Raw genomic sequence first — 17,200 nt, forward strand, 5'->3', positions numbered from 1 at the left:
CTCCTTTGCACTTTATAGCTGTAGATCAGTGGTAGAGATGTTTATCACATTTCCCATATGTGTGCACAGCAGGAACAGACTGTGAATACATTGCTGCTCATGAGGTTGGGAGGTCATGCAACCAGTTCTTCCTTATTAGAGGTTGATTTTCTTCTTTTTGTTCTTCTGATAAAGGTGACAGACTACTCCTCCTCCAGTGACGAATCAGACAGCAGCGATGACGATGGGGAGGCAGTGGGGCATGATGGGACTGTTGCCGTTAGTGACATTCCCCGCATCATGTAAGCTGTCCTCTTCTCTTTTTATTTTATTTTTTCTCTCTTTTTTTCTGTGTGATTTTTGTTTTTTCAAGCTGGACCTGTCAGTTTTCATTTGTGCTGAGGTGTACAGGTCTTTGAAATATGCACCATGCCAGCAGCTTATCATTACAGTTTTGGCAGAATTGCATTGGAAATAATAATGGGGTCTGTGTGTGTTTTCTTTTTCTGTGTGTGTGTGTGTGTGTGTGTTGCAGGCCAGCGGTGCAGAGCAGTGGTGAGTCGTATGGAGGGCTGACCGAGGGCTCTCTGGGAGATGCCTATAATAGCTCCAAGGACGGCACTCTGGTGATGAGAGAGGTGACGAATGAACACACACACACACACACACACACACACACTCTCTCTCACACACATACACACACATGGATTTCTACTCCCCTCACTTTGCTGTGAACTCCTCTCTCAATATCACTCTGTTTCCTCTCCTCTCTGTTTCCATCCTTTAGGCAGAGGAGAGGAGGCGAGGCGGTCACACCGAGAGTAACGGGTTTGGAAATCACAGTAACCATGGTAACCTCCCTGACCTGTTACAGCAGAGCAACTCTCCCTCGGCCACACCCACCTCAGCCCTGCAGGAACTGGGCGACATGGCAGAGGTCAGTCACACACACGCGCACACACACACATTCACACCCTTTCTCGAATGCAGAGCTGTGAGTGAAACAGGGTTTTAGTGAATACAGGACACACACAGACTGAGGCTAACTCTTTAAAAGGATGGTGTGATGATACTGTATGGATTGTTATCAGGTCTTACAGGGCCACACTCTGTGTTTTGTGTCTTACAGTTTGGTGTTGGTGGATCCGAAGCATCTTTTACCCCATTTGTTGATCCACGTGTCTATCAAACATCACCAAGTGATGACGGTGACAACTCAGCAGCAGGTAAGAAAAACTCAAGGAGGCTTTGTTCACAATAAAATAAAAATAAAAATAGACCAAACAAACCTTAAAATACTTCTTTATCTCTTCTTCCGTGGTGCCTTAGCCATGTTTGCAAACGAGCTGCTGAGGCAGGAGCAGGCCAGACTAAACGAAGCCAGAAAGATCTCTGTGGTCAACGTCAACCCGACCAACATCCGACCCCACAGCGACACGCCTGAGATCCGCAAATACAAGAAACGCTTCAACTCTGAGATCCTGTGTGCTGCACTCTGGGGTAAGAGGGCGCATCCTTCCATCGGAATGAATGAATGAATTACATTTTTTATTGGTCACTCCAAGAGTATAAACTTTGGTCACAACCAAAGGAAGCTTCAGCTTATACTGTATATCATCTTACGTGTCAATCAAAACAAGAAGCATATACATATCTACGTACAAACATATACACCTACACACACATACATACATCTATCTTTTCATAAGTAGTGATAGATGCTAGATAGACCATCTCCATCTCTGTTGTTGTTGTTTTGTGTATTGTTCCACGCCTCTGACTCTCTGTGTGTGTGTTTAGGTGTGAACCTGCTGGTGGGAACAGAGAACGGTCTGATGCTGCTTGACCGAAGCGGACAGGGAAAAGTCTATAACCTGATCACCAGGCGGCGCTTCCTGCAGATGGACGTGCTGGAGGGGCTCAATGTGCTGGTCACCATATCTGGTAGGTGTTTAGACACACTTACAGACAGTACATAGACCCCTCACATTCAGCACATGTGCATTGGATTAGATATGATTTAGCATACCATCATATATACACCAAAATGTAGATGGAGAACATATCACCTTTAATCAAATTCAAATAAGTACAAATCTGTGTAATCTAGGTCAGTCACAACGGCCAGGTAATTTTCCATTGTCTGCTGCTTACTGCAGAAAAAGAATCAAATTATTTTTTTAACGCTTTATTAAAGTGTATTTGATCTCATCTCTCTCTGTACCTCCGTTCCTCCTCTTGCAGGGAAAAAGAATAAGTTGCGCGTCTACTACTTGTCCTGGCTGAGGAACAGAATATTGCACAACGACCCTGAAGTAGAAAAGAAGCAGGGTTGGATTACAGTCGGGGAGCTGGAGGGCTGTGTGCACTATAAAGTTGGTAAGGATTTGTGTGTGTGTGTGTGTGTGTGAGAGAGTAATATTCTGCATTCAGGTGATTTTTTTTTTAATTGTTTGATGAACAAAAATGATCTATGAGTCATTTTATTGCCCATTACTGCTGCTGCTTTGATTGCCTAATGCTGCAAAGGGAATTTGCTGTACTTTTACTTTTTCATTTTTATTAGCTAAACTAGAATTATATTGTGGTTATTCTAGCACAAGCGCTTTTGCTTGTTTTTTTTAACATAACATGAGATTTAGACCAGCAATTTGGCCTTTTTTAGAATTGAATGTACAACACACTATAGTATAAACACAGGTTAATGTTTCATCTCATTCACCTTGATAGTCTGAATTCAGAGCTGGGAATGATGTCATGTCTGAGCTGGATGCATTCCAGTTATATTTCAGGACCTACGCCGTCGTGTCACGTTTGCTACAGTAGTTATTTTTGTTGTTGTTGGCATTGTTAGCTGATTCCAGCGAGCGATAACACGCTGCCTGTCTACAGGTACAAGAATTTGGAGAATCTGACTTTCAGATTTCAATACCCCAGTAGTTTTTTGCTTTTTTATATTTGAAAAAAGTATTCAAATGAGTTAAGATTAAGTTCAGTTTGCAGCGCTGAAACTCATATATGTGTCTTTATGTTTCCAGTAAAATACGAGAGGATTAAGTTCCTGGTGATTGCTCTGAAGAACTCTGTGGAAATCTACGCCTGGGCTCCAAAACCCTACCACAAGTTCATGGCCTTCAAGGTACAGAAGTTAAAACGCAGAATGACTTATCATTTTATTTCTTGTTTTATTTTGACTTCTTCACTCCATTATCTTCCTCAAACCAAAAAAAAAAAACTGAAACGTCTGGCTCTGTCTGCCCTTCAGTCGTTCACTGAGTTGCAGCATCGTCCCCAGCTGGTCGACCTGACAGTGGAGGAAGGTCAGAGGTTAAAGGTCATCTATGGCTCCAGCGTGGGCTTCCATGTCATCGACGTGGACTCAGGCAACCCTTACGACATCTACATCCCTTCACATGTAAGTGTTTCCTTGTATCCGTGTGTGTCTTCTGTAAGTTACCTGAATCAGGCTTTCACAGCTCCAGTGAGTTTGAACCAAAAGCCTGCACACGGTGTCCGTTTTTCATTCTTTCGTGCCATAATCAAGCCGATCTTTCTCACCAAGGACAGCAGTGACTCATACGCTGTCTCATGGGGATTGGCCTTTAGGAATGCAGTGACTTTTTCTTGACAGATTACCTCTTCGCTTGATTTACAATTAAAAGATTAGAGGATTGAAGAGCAATTAAGACACTGATGGCAGTTTTAGCTCTTATATCAGAGATTTTCTTTCTTAGTTTGATAAATATGCTGCATTTTGGTCTCGATTATCTGTGGTAAGTAGCTCAAATCACTGCATAGCTTTTATTACAGAGCACAAGGTAGTAGAGGAGGCTGCTTCCAAATTTCCCTTTGCAGCAAAGGGCATCCAAAGAGCATTCAGAGAGTCCCTCAATCACTCATGGCAGCTAGGTAGACCATCAGTACTTGTCCTGTTGCACGCTTGAATGCAAATCAATTATGAGACGTGCATGCAGATTAGTTTGCTCCCTGCCGGTGTCACTGATGGCATGCTCTTCCTCCAGTAAGTCCAAACGCTGTTCAGCCAAACTCTCTTTTAATCCAGTATAAGTATAAATGACCAAATCCAAATCTTATAGCCCAGACTGCACATGTTCATACTGTAACTGTGAGGTGACTGTCTTTTCCTGCTTCCACCTTTCACCCACGCTTCCTCTCTCTCTCCTCTCCTGCCAACTTCTCTTCCAGTGTGCCAAAAAGATGAAGGTGACATCCTGCCATCCACCCTTTAGAGTAGATCAATAGATCTTTAGTTAAAAAAAAAAAAAAACACAACAAAAAAACCCTCCATAGTGGATACACAGAAGCCGCTACGTGTGTCTATGTGCAGTGCAGTTCATTAGTGTAGAGACATTAATGGATAACTTTAGTTAGAAATGAGTTTGTGTGAATAAACTCATCTTACCCACGGGCAGACATCACATGACTGTGAGAAGAGAAAGATGTGTTCACTGACGCCACAACAAATTGTAAAAAAAAAAAATAACACAACCAGTGCCAAAGTTCCTCTCAGCTAAACTGCATTTCGAAGACTTTGCTTGTCCTTACCAGACCTCAGTGTGAGCAGATGTGTGGTAATAAGAGTTCTTGTGTGAACACAGCTTCCCTTGGGCTAAGATGAGTTTTTTTTCCACCACCTTATCACCCATTTGTTGTGCTGATACGATCCCTTGTTGTGCTCCCGAAGTGTGTAGTGCTAAGTCATTACCTGGTGATAGCCTGTTCGCACAGAAAATGTGGCTGGTCTCTGGGCAACGCTTTGGGTCGAGTCGAGTGCACAGAATCGAGTCGGATGCGCGTGCTGTGTAACCGCTCCCTCCTTCTCTGATTTCTGTTAATTATAGTTGAGAGAAAAGAGAAAATTGCTGTAGTTTGTCTGTTGTGCTCATGCCGGGGGGGAGGGTACCTCTCAGGTAACAATTGAAAAGTTTAAACTTCTCAATGCACGGCTGCTCCTGATATTTGCCGGGCTTGTCAGTGTTCACAAACTTGCCCTTTACAGGATTACAGAATGCAAGCCGGTCTAAAAAAACAACAAAAAAACAAAAACCCTGCCACCAGAGCCAGCCAAATTCTGTTGCATTAAATGGCTATGTCAAAAACTCTGTAATGTTTTAATCTAATGTAGATTGTGATTAAATTTGACAGATTAGATTAAAGCCTGTGAAATGTTTTGCGGGTGTGCATCTGTATTAGATCCAGAGCCAGGTGACGCCCCATGCCATCGTGGTGCTGCCTAAGACTGATGGGATGGAAATGCTGCTGTGTTACGAGGACGAGGGCGTCTACGTCAACACCTACGGTCGAATCACCAAGGACGTGGTGCTCCAGTGGGGAGAGATGCCTACCTCTGTTGGTATGTACTGTATGTCCTCCCCGCCGGTGTGTTTACACAATATGTGCAATGGCTTTTTATAACACAGGGGCCATTACAGTAAAACACCCCAGGAGATATTTGGTTCAAAGACAAACTACGGTGTTGTGGCAGCACTGATTTATATATACCTGTATTATATGTGGGTTGTGATACGAATCAGAAGTGCTGTGAGGTATCTGATCAGCTTATGCAGGGGGGTTCAGTTAAAGTTTAATTACATTCAAAATTCACATTCAGCGTCCACGGGAAGGGCAGAGCTGCTAAACAGGAAGCAAAGGGGAGGGGGGGGGTTGAGTGCAAAAGTGTGAGAAAAGATAAATGGAAATTACATGAACGTGACTAAAAGGAAAATGTAGTGAGTAAGCAAAGAAATGATGAGCAATGTTGGAACCGGAAATATCACTTAATCATTTGTATTTTACTGCCCCCCTGTGGCCCTTAGTGGTATTACAGTCTCATATAAAAATGTACAATGTGCATGTGAGATCTTAATGTTAAGCAATCTACTGCTGTTGCAAGGCTGAAAGAAAGTAACCAGTGCAAAAAGTAATAAGCCATTTCTGTTGTGTATTTATTTGCTGGCAAAATAATATACAGCACAAATATTGTTTTTTCCCCACACTAACAATTGTGACTCTCTTTTGTTTTTGTCTTTCCAGCCTATATCCATTCTAATCAGATTATGGGCTGGGGTGAGAAAGCCATAGAGATCCGCTCTGTGGAGACAGGTCATCTGGATGGAGTCTTTATGCACAAGAGAGCCCAGAGACTTAAGTTCCTCTGTGAGCGGAACGACAAGGTAAAACACAATCCCAAATATAGACAAAGACTTGGTTTGCTCTGGTCTTGATTTGCAACCGGTTTACCAAAGTGGTGTTTTCATCACTGCCTCTGTACACAGGCATACACAGAGTTTTCTTTGTTTCTTAACACAGATCTTGGTCTGGATAACAGACCTAAACAGTTTCATCAGAAAACATAATACATGGTATTAACTGAAAAAAAAAATCCTAAGAGAAAAATTTAAACTGATTTGTTTGTAATATTATCTCCCTCTCTCTCTCTCTAGGTATTCTTTGCATCAGTGCGCTCGGGAGGTAGCAGCCAAGTTTTCTTCATGACCCTCAACAGAAACTCTATGATGAACTGGTGATGGCTCCTCCCACAATCCACTCTGCCTCACTCTCCCATTGGCCGGCCCCGGCGACCCACATTTGGCCCCACGACAGCACATCTCACTAACGAACCCGACCGCCCGCCAGGGCCACAAGTGAACTCTATTAACACTGGAGAGACAAACATGGTGTAGAGAAAAAAACAAAAAACAATAACAACAACAACAAAGTAAACGTAGAGAAAAACAACAAATGAAGAGACGTGTCACCCTAGATTATGCCGGGTCATGCAGAAGCCATCGTTACTCAACTGACTGGCAAACTGGTGCCACTGACTTTTCCAAATATTCTCTCCTGACCCTCTTTATGTGTCTGTCTGTCTGTCTGTAACTCTCTCTCCCCCTTTAGTCTGTCACTCCAAACAGACCAGTGCATTCAAACGTGCGTGCAAGTAGTAGATACACTTTACACCTCTCTCCCCTTCTGTCACTCTTCCCCTTCTTCCTCATGTCCTGGCTTCCTCTGCTCCTTCCCCTCTCTCCTGCTGGATCTAGTCATCATTGACACGTATGCCCTCCACTTCCCCTCCCTTCCTGTCTGCCACGTGTGGGCTCATTCCCTTGAGAACTGCACCTCAAGGGACAGAGGAAGAATAGATGAATGAGATTTAATATAAATTTAAATGTACGCTTCTGAATACGACAGTGCAGGGGAGGGCAGCTGAGAGATGACAAATCTACTCCGGGTGTCTGCGGTGAATGCAGACAGCCTGATTGATTTTCTTTCTCCTCCGTCAGTCCTCCTCCTCCTCCTCCACTTCCTGCTCTCGCTATCTTTTTCGGGTTCTGAGTAAACGGAATTGTGATTTTTAGTGTTCGATCGCATTTCGCTGATAGAGATGCGATGAGACTCCGCTGTCACAGGCGGGTCGGAATAGTATGCAAAGATGATGTCTGTGTCCCTTTAAAATGAAATCACTGGTCTATTCTGTCCTTTCACTCCCTTTCTTCCTCTTCCCCCTCCTCCCAGTCATCGCCGTCACTCTCCTCTCCCCGTTTTCACTCTTTAAACTCTGAAGGTGCTGCATCAGATATACTGTAATATTAAATGAACAATGAGAGCGTCATTCGGTTCATTGTTTATTTTTCGTTCTTTTCTTTTCTTTACTTTTTTTTTTTTTTTCTCCTGTGCAACAGTTTGGAGTCAGTCAGTCTTTGAAGCTTGATGAAATGTACAGCACATGTGTCTCTGAAATCAGGAGTGTGTATGTGTGTGATAACGTGTGTACTGTATGAATGCGTGCTTAATTGTGTGTGCACAAGCGTGGGTGTGTTTGACTTGATGTTGAAATCAGTCCCGCTCAAATCAAGTTTGAATCAAAGTGGGGCGCTGAACTTAAAGTCCACCAAGAGTGGACCCGAGTAATTCTGTCTCTGCGTGAACTTCTACCTTAATGCGAACAAAGCAACACTGAGCGTGTTTACAAGCAAGATTTACAATATTACCTTCTTAGAATGAAGTTTATGAGTTGGTGTAAATGAACACCATGCATTTAAAGAAAAATAGGCAATATTAGTGGTTGATTTCTTTTTTTTTTCCTTTTAACACAATAATGTTCTCGCTCCTCACTCAGATATGAAGATGCATTTAAAGAGCTTATGAGTATGAGCTCCACAGGATATGAGCTGCTGTCCCGAATATTGTGTGTGCACGTCAAAGCACTCATTGTTGAAGTGTGTTGTGTCTTTTTTTTCTTTTCTTGAATTGTGCTCCTCTGCTGATTGGCTCTTCTGATTCTGATTTTTGGCTCCTAACTGTTTGTACAGTGCCTAGCATGATGTAAGCAAAACTAAAATGAGGCCAAGAGATTATCACTCACGTTATAATTAATCTTTTTATTGCCTATACGGTTATTTTACACGGTTGTTGTTTTTTTTCTCTTTTGGTGTGTGTTTGTGTGTTATTATCTAACTTTAACACGTTGCTGATGTTATTTGTCTCTTCTAATAGAGATGTACATTAACTTTGAGATTGATTTATTCTTTGAAAGGAGTATAACTGAATATTTGATGACAAAAACTTTGCCATTTCTTAATATTTAGAACAGCTCGATCATTAATACATATTGTATTAAATTTATAACACTACCGAGGACGGAGGAGTTCATGCAAACTCGTCCATGTCGGAGAGCGATGTCATGCAGATTGGTCCTTTTTCTTCCTGCACATGTGGCAGTATGTTGGCCTATGGTGAACAAACTAGAGGTGGCACAAAAAAATAGACTCATTCCCAATTTATGGAAAGATCATTTGAAATACATTTTTTTTTTCTGTTAAATTATTATTATTATTTTAGTTTTTTACACATCCATGCAGTAGCTGTTCCTGCAGAGCTGCAAAGTTAGGCTCACTGATCTCTGTAAGGGGAGCAGGCTAACATTTAGCAATAAAGAACTGGGCTGAAGAAAACCACCGTCTTCCCTGTGGGTGTGCGTACGTGAGTGTTGGTGTGCGTGTGTGTGTGTGTGTGCACGCATGCACCTGTGTGTACTGTATGATAAATGAACAAGCGTGAATGGGGGCATTATTACTCTGTTTGTCCATTGTGGAAATCACTCTTCCAATTGGGGAAAAATGATGATGGTCATTACACTGAGAACTCTCCTTTCAAAGACAAAACCACTGTATTCTTTATTCTGTTTCTTTCTTGTTTTCTTTATTTTGAAAGAGCATTACTAATGTCCTGTTTTGGGATTTATTTGTTTTGTAAAAGAGATGCTGTAAGAGAGAAATAAATGAAACTAGAGCATTATGCCACTGGAACTGTGTGTTTTATTTTTTTTTATCCGTGTGGATGTGTTGATGAGGGAGCCCTTTATTCTTGCAAGTGTAGCACATTCTGTAGCCTCGACCCTCAGACTTTGTCCGCCCCTTAGGTATATCATTAACAGTGTGTTTGTGAGAGGGATACAGAGAGAGTCAGAGAGAGAGATAAAGAATAATGTCTAAATATCACTGACACTGTATAAGAACACAATGCAACACAGTCATTTTTTATTGCATTTTAAAGTGCAATACACACTTACAGTAAAATGTATTGTCTATAAAGTCACTGCATGCAACAATAATTACATCTGAGATCATGAAGAGTTTCCATACATAGATTTCAGACTGTTAAACTGAATATTATTTTATATATATAAGCGTGTGTTTGTGTATGGATAAAATTGATGTTTAAGAGTACTGTCAGTGTTATACCTAATGTGTGTATCCATGTGCAAGTTGGCTTGTGTGTCGATTAGAGAGTGGACACGGCGTGATCGAGCATGTGGCTCCATTGATCATTACCAACCTCCTGGCTGACACTCTGGACCCATCATGGACTCCGGGAAGGTAGGAGAAAAATCCCTGACAAATTCACCTTTTAAATTTACTGTTATAAATGTTTACACATGCAAACTCTTCAATCTGACTCGTGTGTGGAACATTTGCAAATGTGTTGCTTTCCTGTGGTGACTACTTGGATGTATGGAACTGCTGAGATATGACGTTTCAAGCACTACTACAGTAGTTGTGCAGTGGTTTTCATTGATGTGTTTGTGTGTGCTGCATTATCATTATTCAGGACTCTGTCATGATATCTGGCGTATCTGCCACAACAAGATCTGAGCTGAAACATTTGAATTCATTAAGCATTTTCATGTACTTTATGCTTGTCAGCACTTCTACGGCAGTCCACCATCTAAATGCACTTAAAATTGTGACTGCAATATCTGAGTTTAAAGCTGAGTGATGTCCTTGGTTGTGTGCATGTGCAAACTAAGTTGTGAGTTTGTTCATTCACCAGTGTACTGTATGTGTATGTGTGTGTGTTTGCGTGTGTGTCTTTATCAAACTGATGACCTGTTGCCCCTGCAGCAGTTTACAGGTACGCTGGCTGTGGCTGTGTTCACAGCAGCCCTGGGGTCCCTGCAGTATGGCTACAGTCTTGGAGTCATCAATGCACCGCAGAAGGTACATTAACACATTAACACATGTTTTGCTTCTTTACTGCCTCATTGGCAGTAATTATAATCACTGGAGAGAATAGAACATTCTGAAAGACCAAACAGACTTACCTTTACCTGTTACCCAGAAAAAGAAAGTTCCCCTTGATTTTTCTTCTTGTATAGCCGTCCAAGAATTGTTTGAAAGCTAACTGGTAGTCTCTAATATCCAATAATGGCAACAAATCAGAATGGATCTCCTGATGAAGTCTCTTTGCTGGCACATGTAGCATTAATCCCCTGTTTAAAGTCAGCACAGTGCTCACCCTGGTGTAGACATCCTCCTCCTGTCTGGTCAGATGGCATTGTCCTTCTTCTTTCTTATAGCTCTGGTTTCTCTTTCTCTTTTCACCCAGTACTATAACTGGTCAATTAAAAGCTAGAACTTTTATGGGCATGAAAGCTCACATCTGTTGGTTTTCCTTGAGCTTTGGCTGATGCTGTTAAATATGTTACACTGGCATAGTAGACTACATCACCACAGATTTGGAGGTGCTGCTGCTGAAGCCTTCCTTGATAAATAACTTCTGGTATGATGTGATGGTTGTTGATTAAGATGTATAGCTAATGAGGCAAAGTCCAAATCTTCAAGCTGACATAGATGTTGCTCCATATGTTCAGGTTAAAGAGGATTGTCCCTGATTGGTAGGTATGTGTGCACAATTCAGTTTGCTAATGTAATTGGTTGACTAGTAGAAAAATAAGTTGCCTGGAATTAGAAATAACTAAGTTAGACATAACTAGGACATGCAAAGCCAACAAATCAAATGTGCCACTGAAACACAGTTATATTAAATTGAATTTAACATAATTTGAGCAATCAAACACATTTTTGTTTTAAAAAACTAAAATGTGTTTTATACTGTATTGTAAACACTTCTGTGTCATAGGTCATTGAAAAAAACTATGCCATAGCCCTGGGGGTCTGGTCAGAGAGATCTGCTGTCCTCCCGGATAATACCACAGGAGGAGAACAGATCCCAGAGGAAGGATCTCACCCTGATGTCACCATATATTGGTCGTTGTCAGTGGCCATCTTTTCCATCGGTGGCATGTTATCCTCGTTCTTGGTGGGATTTGTGGGAGACCTAAGAGGGAGGTAAGGAAGGAAGATACAATGATATATAATAAAGCAATGGTGAACAGATGAAGTTTGGATTCATAACTGAATGCCACGGTGCACATACACTTTCGCTGTATCCGTCTCTGCCACCTCTCTGTCTGTGTCTTGCAGGGTTAAAGGCATGCTCATGGTCAATGTTCTGGCAATAGCTGCTGGACTGCTGATGGGTCTGTGCAGGATGTGGAAACCTCACATTATGGTCATCACAGGCCGTGCTGTTATGGGCTTTTACTGCGGTACAATACAGCTCATGCTATAACTTTCAATTAACTCATAATTTCATTGTGTGAGGAAAGGCAGGTTGGCCTCATTATCCTTAGCAATACTGCCCATAATGATCATTTTGTTTATTTTCTAAGAGAAAATGAACAAATATGGTCATATCTTATACCATATAGCCAAAAGATTGAGTAGGTGTACATACTGTATATTGTCATGCATCACAAAGTGGATGTTGGTTGGCTCATGATGTGTTTTTTTTTAGGTTTAACATCTGGATTAGTGCCTATGTACATTGGAGAGATTGCACCCAAGGCTTACAGAGGGGCTCTGGGAACATTACACCAGCTGGCTATTGTCATTGGCATCCTCATCAGCCAGGTGAGGTGCTCTCACACAAACACAGCAGATCTAGCTTGATGACACACTAAACATATTACTTAAATCACTCATGCGTGTTTTCTGTGCGTGGATGTGGATGTAGGTAATTGGCTTGGACTTTGTGCTTGGTAACGACGACATGTGGCCACTGTTACTTGGTCTGTCTGGAGCTCCAGCTATATTACAAACCATGCTGCTGCCTCTGTGCCCTGAGAGCCCGAGGTATCTTTATATTCTATTGGGCAAAGAGCAAGAGGCGAAAAAAAGTAAGAATTACACACAGACACTCTCCGTGTCATCCTTTTTCTCTAGTGCTCTTATTCACCACAACACTACACACTCAGTGACTCAGAAAATTACAGTACATAGCCCATAGGCTACGCAGGGTACTTCAAAGCCATACTCCAACATTTTGGGAAATAGGCTTGGTTGCTCTCTTCTCAGAGTTACATGAGGACATCAACACCACTATCACGTCTGTTTGGTAAATAGCTGCCAGTTAACTTGATACCTTACACCACACGATACCTCATTATGTTCAATCCCATTAAACAAAATGTAAATCTAACACTTTGACATTCCCATTTGTGGTTTAAACAAACAAGATATAATGTGTTAATTACTTTGCTTTAATGTGCTTGTGTGCATATTTGTTACTTTGGGATGAAGCCAACCTATATGTTTCCCACTATTTCCATGCTAAGCTAAGCTAAATGGCTGTTCACAGACATGGAAGTGCTGTCAAGTTTTTCATCTCTCAGCAACAATGTACTAGACATGTACTATTAATTCAATTATATTTCACAATAGACAGTATCTGCACACTTTTGCCAAAGTAAATAACATTAAGCAATGCTTTTAATAGTTATCGGCTGTTTTATAGTGCTGCTATTTCTTCACTGAGGAAATGGTTTGAAACCTACTGCATCGCTCAATGTTTTGTTGCAGGTCTGTATCGTCTGAAGGGGCCGTATGATGCAACTTCTGATCTGGAGGAGATGCGGAGAGAGAAAGCGGAGGCGGACAAGGAGCCCAGGATCTCTATACTTTCTTTGGTAGATCTCTCTAAGATCAGCTTAATATATACAGTATATTTACAACTACTTTAATATTTTTGTTTGCTTCACCTTAAAATTACATTGTTAACTATGTGTTTGAAACTCTCTCATTACACAGTAGCAGTCACAATAAGTGCAGCATTATATTCTTCCTCAGGGCAGATACAGACAACCTCTGAACTGTTCAGATCAATCAGCAACCCAAAATACACTAATGATCTCATGTAATGACAGTTAATGTTAGGTCATTGGCTAGATAAGTGATGTAATAACTTACTTTAGTTTTTAAGGATATTTGATTTATGAGAAGTTCATTTTCTGTCACAGCAAATGCAACAAATGCACATTTAATGTATTAATGCACACAATGGAAGAAACATGATGTTGTTTGCTATTGCATGCATATTCTAGTAGCTAGGCTCCAATTAGCATACTCTAATTAGTTTAAGGGGAGGGAAGATAGGACAAAAAATACACTCAACATCTGGTAAGAAGTTAACAAAAAGTAATGTGCATTTGAGACGTGTACTTACAAAAACCAACACAGTGACAGCACTTTTTGTCGTTCTGTATTCTCTTGAAGATCCGCTCCTCTGTGTACAGACAGCAGCTGTTTGTTGCTCTGATGATGCACCTCTCCCAACAGTTCTCTGGCATCAACGCAGTGAGTGAAATGAATTTCAGCTCAGCATTTCTATGTCTCTTACTCTTATTTTTAATGTTAGTTTCATTGTAAGGATATACTGTATGTGCCATATCAACAGGAACTAGTGCAGAAGTGGCTAAATGTTTTGCCTCTCCATTAAAAGAATATGAGTGTTTAGTAAAAGGCATGTGCCACTCCACCTGAGCAAAACAAAAACACAAAACAAAACAGAAATGGTTTGTTTATATTTTAGTTTATGGACATTTTTATGCTTTTTTTGTTTTCAAGATATTCTATTACTCAACGGCTATCTTTGGTGCGGCTGGTGTCGCTCAGCCAGTCTACGCCACTATAGGAGTTGGAGTCATTAACACAGTCTTCACTATGGTGTCTGTGAGTAAAAGATGGGAAATTCAGAAACAAATGCACAAACACACGTGGATTTTCCTCACTTACATGTGTAGACACTCTCACACAGAGATAAACAGTACTCTAATGTGTTCCAGGTTGCACTGGTGGACAGGGCTGGCAGGCGGACACTGACCCTTGTTGGTCTGGGAGGGATGTGTTGCTGTGCAGTTGCCATGACAGTGGGCATGCGATTCCAGGTTTGTGCCATCAGCTTTTAAAAGCTTTAGACTGTCAACAGCAGTCTTTGTTCATGTTTTTCCTTTTACCATATTTACTGTTTTTGCAACAAATTTACTTGGCCAAACAGATTCTGATTTTGACTTAATTTCTTTAGCAGCGCCACTTTTTCTGATTGATTTCCAGCAAAATCTTGTGTTACTCTCACTGCAACAGCTGTCAGGTTCATTTGCAAAGGTTTCTATACATCAAATATTTAATAAAGGTTTGCATAATGAGTAAAGTCAGATCCTGAAATATGAAAACCTTTATGAGAGATTATACAATACTTCTCAACCAGCATTTGATAACTTTCAGTAACCAGGAACTCACCCTGACATGAAACTGTCTCTCTTGACTGATGTGCTCTTCCTTCCAGAATGAATTCTCCTGGATGAGCTACGTCAGCCTGTCGGCCATCTTCCTCTTTGTGAGTTTCTTTGAAATTGGTCCTGGTCCTATACCATGGTTCATAGTTGCTGAACTGTTCAGCCAAGGACCTCGGCCGGCAGCCATCGCTCTTGCCGGCTGCTGCAACTGGACCAGCAATTTCATCATAGGCATGACCTTTCCGTATATAGAGGTAGGGAGACTAAAAAGACACACTTGTGCAACATGTGCTTAATTCATAGGTCTTGTCTTATTTTTTGTTTCATTTTCTTTTTCAGGCCTGGTTGGGTTGTTATGTGTTCATCCTGTTTGCTGTGCTGCTTCTTGGTTTCACTGTGTTTATCTACTTCCGAGTCCCTGAGACCAAGGGCAAAAGTCTTGAAGAGATTGCTGCTGTCTTCCAAAAGGGACGGAAAAAGCTGCCAGAGACGGCCAAAGACAATGAACTACAACAGCTCAAAACATCCACAGATGCATAAAGCAGAAACTTGTCAATGGATATATGCCATGCAGTGTTACAGTATATACTACCTATTCAAACTATGCTAGTATTAACATACACAATAACTTCAGCTTGGCCACTGAAAGCATCTGTTTTCCTGATGCTACCTACCTAGCCCCAAGCATGACCAGATGTATTTTCAATTGGCTGGTGCCCTCGAGTGGCCAAAAGTAGATTTTACAAGATTCTAGTTCTACACATTTGAAAATGAAAGTGCAATTACAGTAATTGAACCAGGAAATTAAGCTGTTCTTATATTTGAAGGAAAATAAAATATAATTATAATATGATATGGTTATATACTCATGGATCACTTCACCATTGTCCCTGTTGAAATAAAGTTTTCCATCCTCACAAATGTATTTTGTTTTCAAGGCTTGTGACTTTGTGAAATCAAACCTCTGTGATGTGTAAACTTGAAACAACCATTGTGAAATTGTGAAAAATGGGTAATGTCATTTTTAACAAGGTAATTTTTTGTCAAAAAAAAAAAAAAGAGTCACATATCACATGTCTGGATTGGATCTTAAAGAAAAGTGAAAACTTGTGTTTGCACTAGTTTTAGGATGTCCTTGTGGCTTTTTCAAAGATCCATGCAAAAACAGTCAGAGCGAGCAGTCTGGTGATGAACAGATACTGGAGGAAATTCACTGTGTCTTCAGGACAAGTCCATTTACCCTAAGACACATTCTCTCCCACAGCCCCAGGCAACGCTCCTAGACTAATTCAAGGCTAATTACAAGTAGGAGGTGTCAGCTTTTCCCCAGAGAACATTGCAATTTTGCCCCTAGCTTAACAGCCCTGAGAAAACATGAGGAACTTGCAGAGTTGTAGTACTTCCATTTATTGCTCCACAGAAGAAGCTATTTCTATTTTAAATAGGTATAAACTAAATAGCACTGTACCTGCTGAAAATGAACTTATTTCTTTAGTGTCTTACAATAAATGAATTGTTTGCTTCTGTTCAAGAAGAATCTATACAACATTTAAATTGATGGACAATGTAGACATGAAAACAGAAAGATTTCATCTGAGGAAGTCTTTATGGTGAGTTTCTGTGGCCTGAGAAATTAAATTAGTTTTGTAATTTCTTTTAGTCAATACAATGTCAATATGTTCATCTTAACATTGACAGTGACCCAGTGTTCCTCTTCACAAGTTCACAACACATAAGTTCTTTATTCATGGTTTTGCTGTTAATTAGGCTACCTGCTTGCTTAATAACAAGCTGAAAACATATACCTATGAAAACCTGTTAAATATTTTTTCATTCCAGTCTCACTGACTCTGACAGCCGAAGGTACCTTGTCTTTTTTTTTTTTAATGTTAATAGAGATAACCAGCCAAAGAGAATGCTAATGAATTACGGTCTTTATGCAAGTTGATACGTTTTCATAGGAATATGTTAAATAAGGAATATTTACCCTCCATCTCTACAACCCTAACATGATCTCCTTAAGCCATATTTATGCCTTGTTACATCATGTGTCTATCCTCAAGGTCAGATGCACTTCCTTCCAATTACTGAGATGCTGTCGCCTGTGTTGTGCAACACTAATTACTACCATACATCTTGTCAATGATCCTCTAATTTTGAACTACCCGTTCTTGTTGGCTTCACAGGCTATAGGATCTGGGACAATGGGGGGTGTGAGTGCAAAATGACTGATGTCAGCAGATTTTGGGTGTTTTTATTTATTTATTTATTTGTTTGTTTGTT

At 40.8% G+C, this 17,200-nt stretch overlaps 2 protein-coding genes across 7 annotated transcripts in view; both read left to right on the top strand.

Moving 5' to 3' along the window:
* LOC146963411 (traf2 and NCK-interacting protein kinase-like) overlaps positions 1 to 9,300 on the top strand; it is a 61,666-nt gene extending 52,366 nt beyond the window's left edge. For 4 of the 6 annotated variants that reach the window (XM_085766685.1, XM_085766683.1, XM_085766687.1 and 1 more), the window contains 12 exons: positions 175 to 281; positions 515 to 617; positions 767 to 916; positions 1,109 to 1,205; positions 1,309 to 1,479; positions 1,780 to 1,923; positions 2,224 to 2,358; positions 3,018 to 3,118; positions 3,245 to 3,394; positions 5,194 to 5,353; positions 6,034 to 6,173; positions 6,444 to 9,300. In XM_085766685.1, coding sequence (XP_085622811.1) covers positions 175 to 281; positions 515 to 617; positions 767 to 916; positions 1,109 to 1,205; positions 1,309 to 1,479; positions 1,780 to 1,923; positions 2,224 to 2,358; positions 3,018 to 3,118; positions 3,245 to 3,394; positions 5,194 to 5,353; positions 6,034 to 6,173; positions 6,444 to 6,527 — 1,542 coding nt within the window. In that variant the 3' untranslated portion in view covers positions 6,528 to 9,300. The remainder of the gene's footprint in view (positions 1 to 174; positions 282 to 514; positions 618 to 766; positions 917 to 1,108; positions 1,206 to 1,308; positions 1,480 to 1,779; positions 1,924 to 2,223; positions 2,359 to 3,017; positions 3,119 to 3,244; positions 3,395 to 5,193; positions 5,354 to 6,033; positions 6,174 to 6,443) is intronic. The other 2 variants (XM_085766686.1, XM_085766689.1) reach the window with 1 other exon arrangement.
* Positions 9,301 to 9,852: 552 nt separating this feature from the next.
* slc2a2 (solute carrier family 2 member 2) lies at positions 9,853 to 15,842 on the top strand. Its single transcript, XM_085766695.1, has 12 exons — positions 9,853 to 9,881; positions 10,407 to 10,502; positions 11,425 to 11,633; positions 11,769 to 11,893; positions 12,142 to 12,257; positions 12,361 to 12,523; positions 13,206 to 13,312; positions 13,899 to 13,979; positions 14,250 to 14,354; positions 14,468 to 14,569; positions 14,968 to 15,171; positions 15,257 to 15,842. Exons 1-12 carry the CDS (start codon positions 9,867 to 9,869, stop codon positions 15,455 to 15,457), a joined length of 1,524 nt encoding a protein of 507 aa, XP_085622821.1. The 5' UTR covers positions 9,853 to 9,866; the 3' UTR covers positions 15,458 to 15,842.
* Positions 15,843 to 17,200: the final 1,358 nt, after the last annotated feature.

Source organism: Trachurus japonicus, chromosome 22, assembly GCF_045865225.1.
Source record: "Trachurus japonicus isolate A0001 chromosome 22, Traja_1.0".
Taxonomy (NCBI): domain Eukaryota; kingdom Metazoa; phylum Chordata; class Actinopteri; order Carangiformes; family Carangidae; genus Trachurus; species Trachurus japonicus.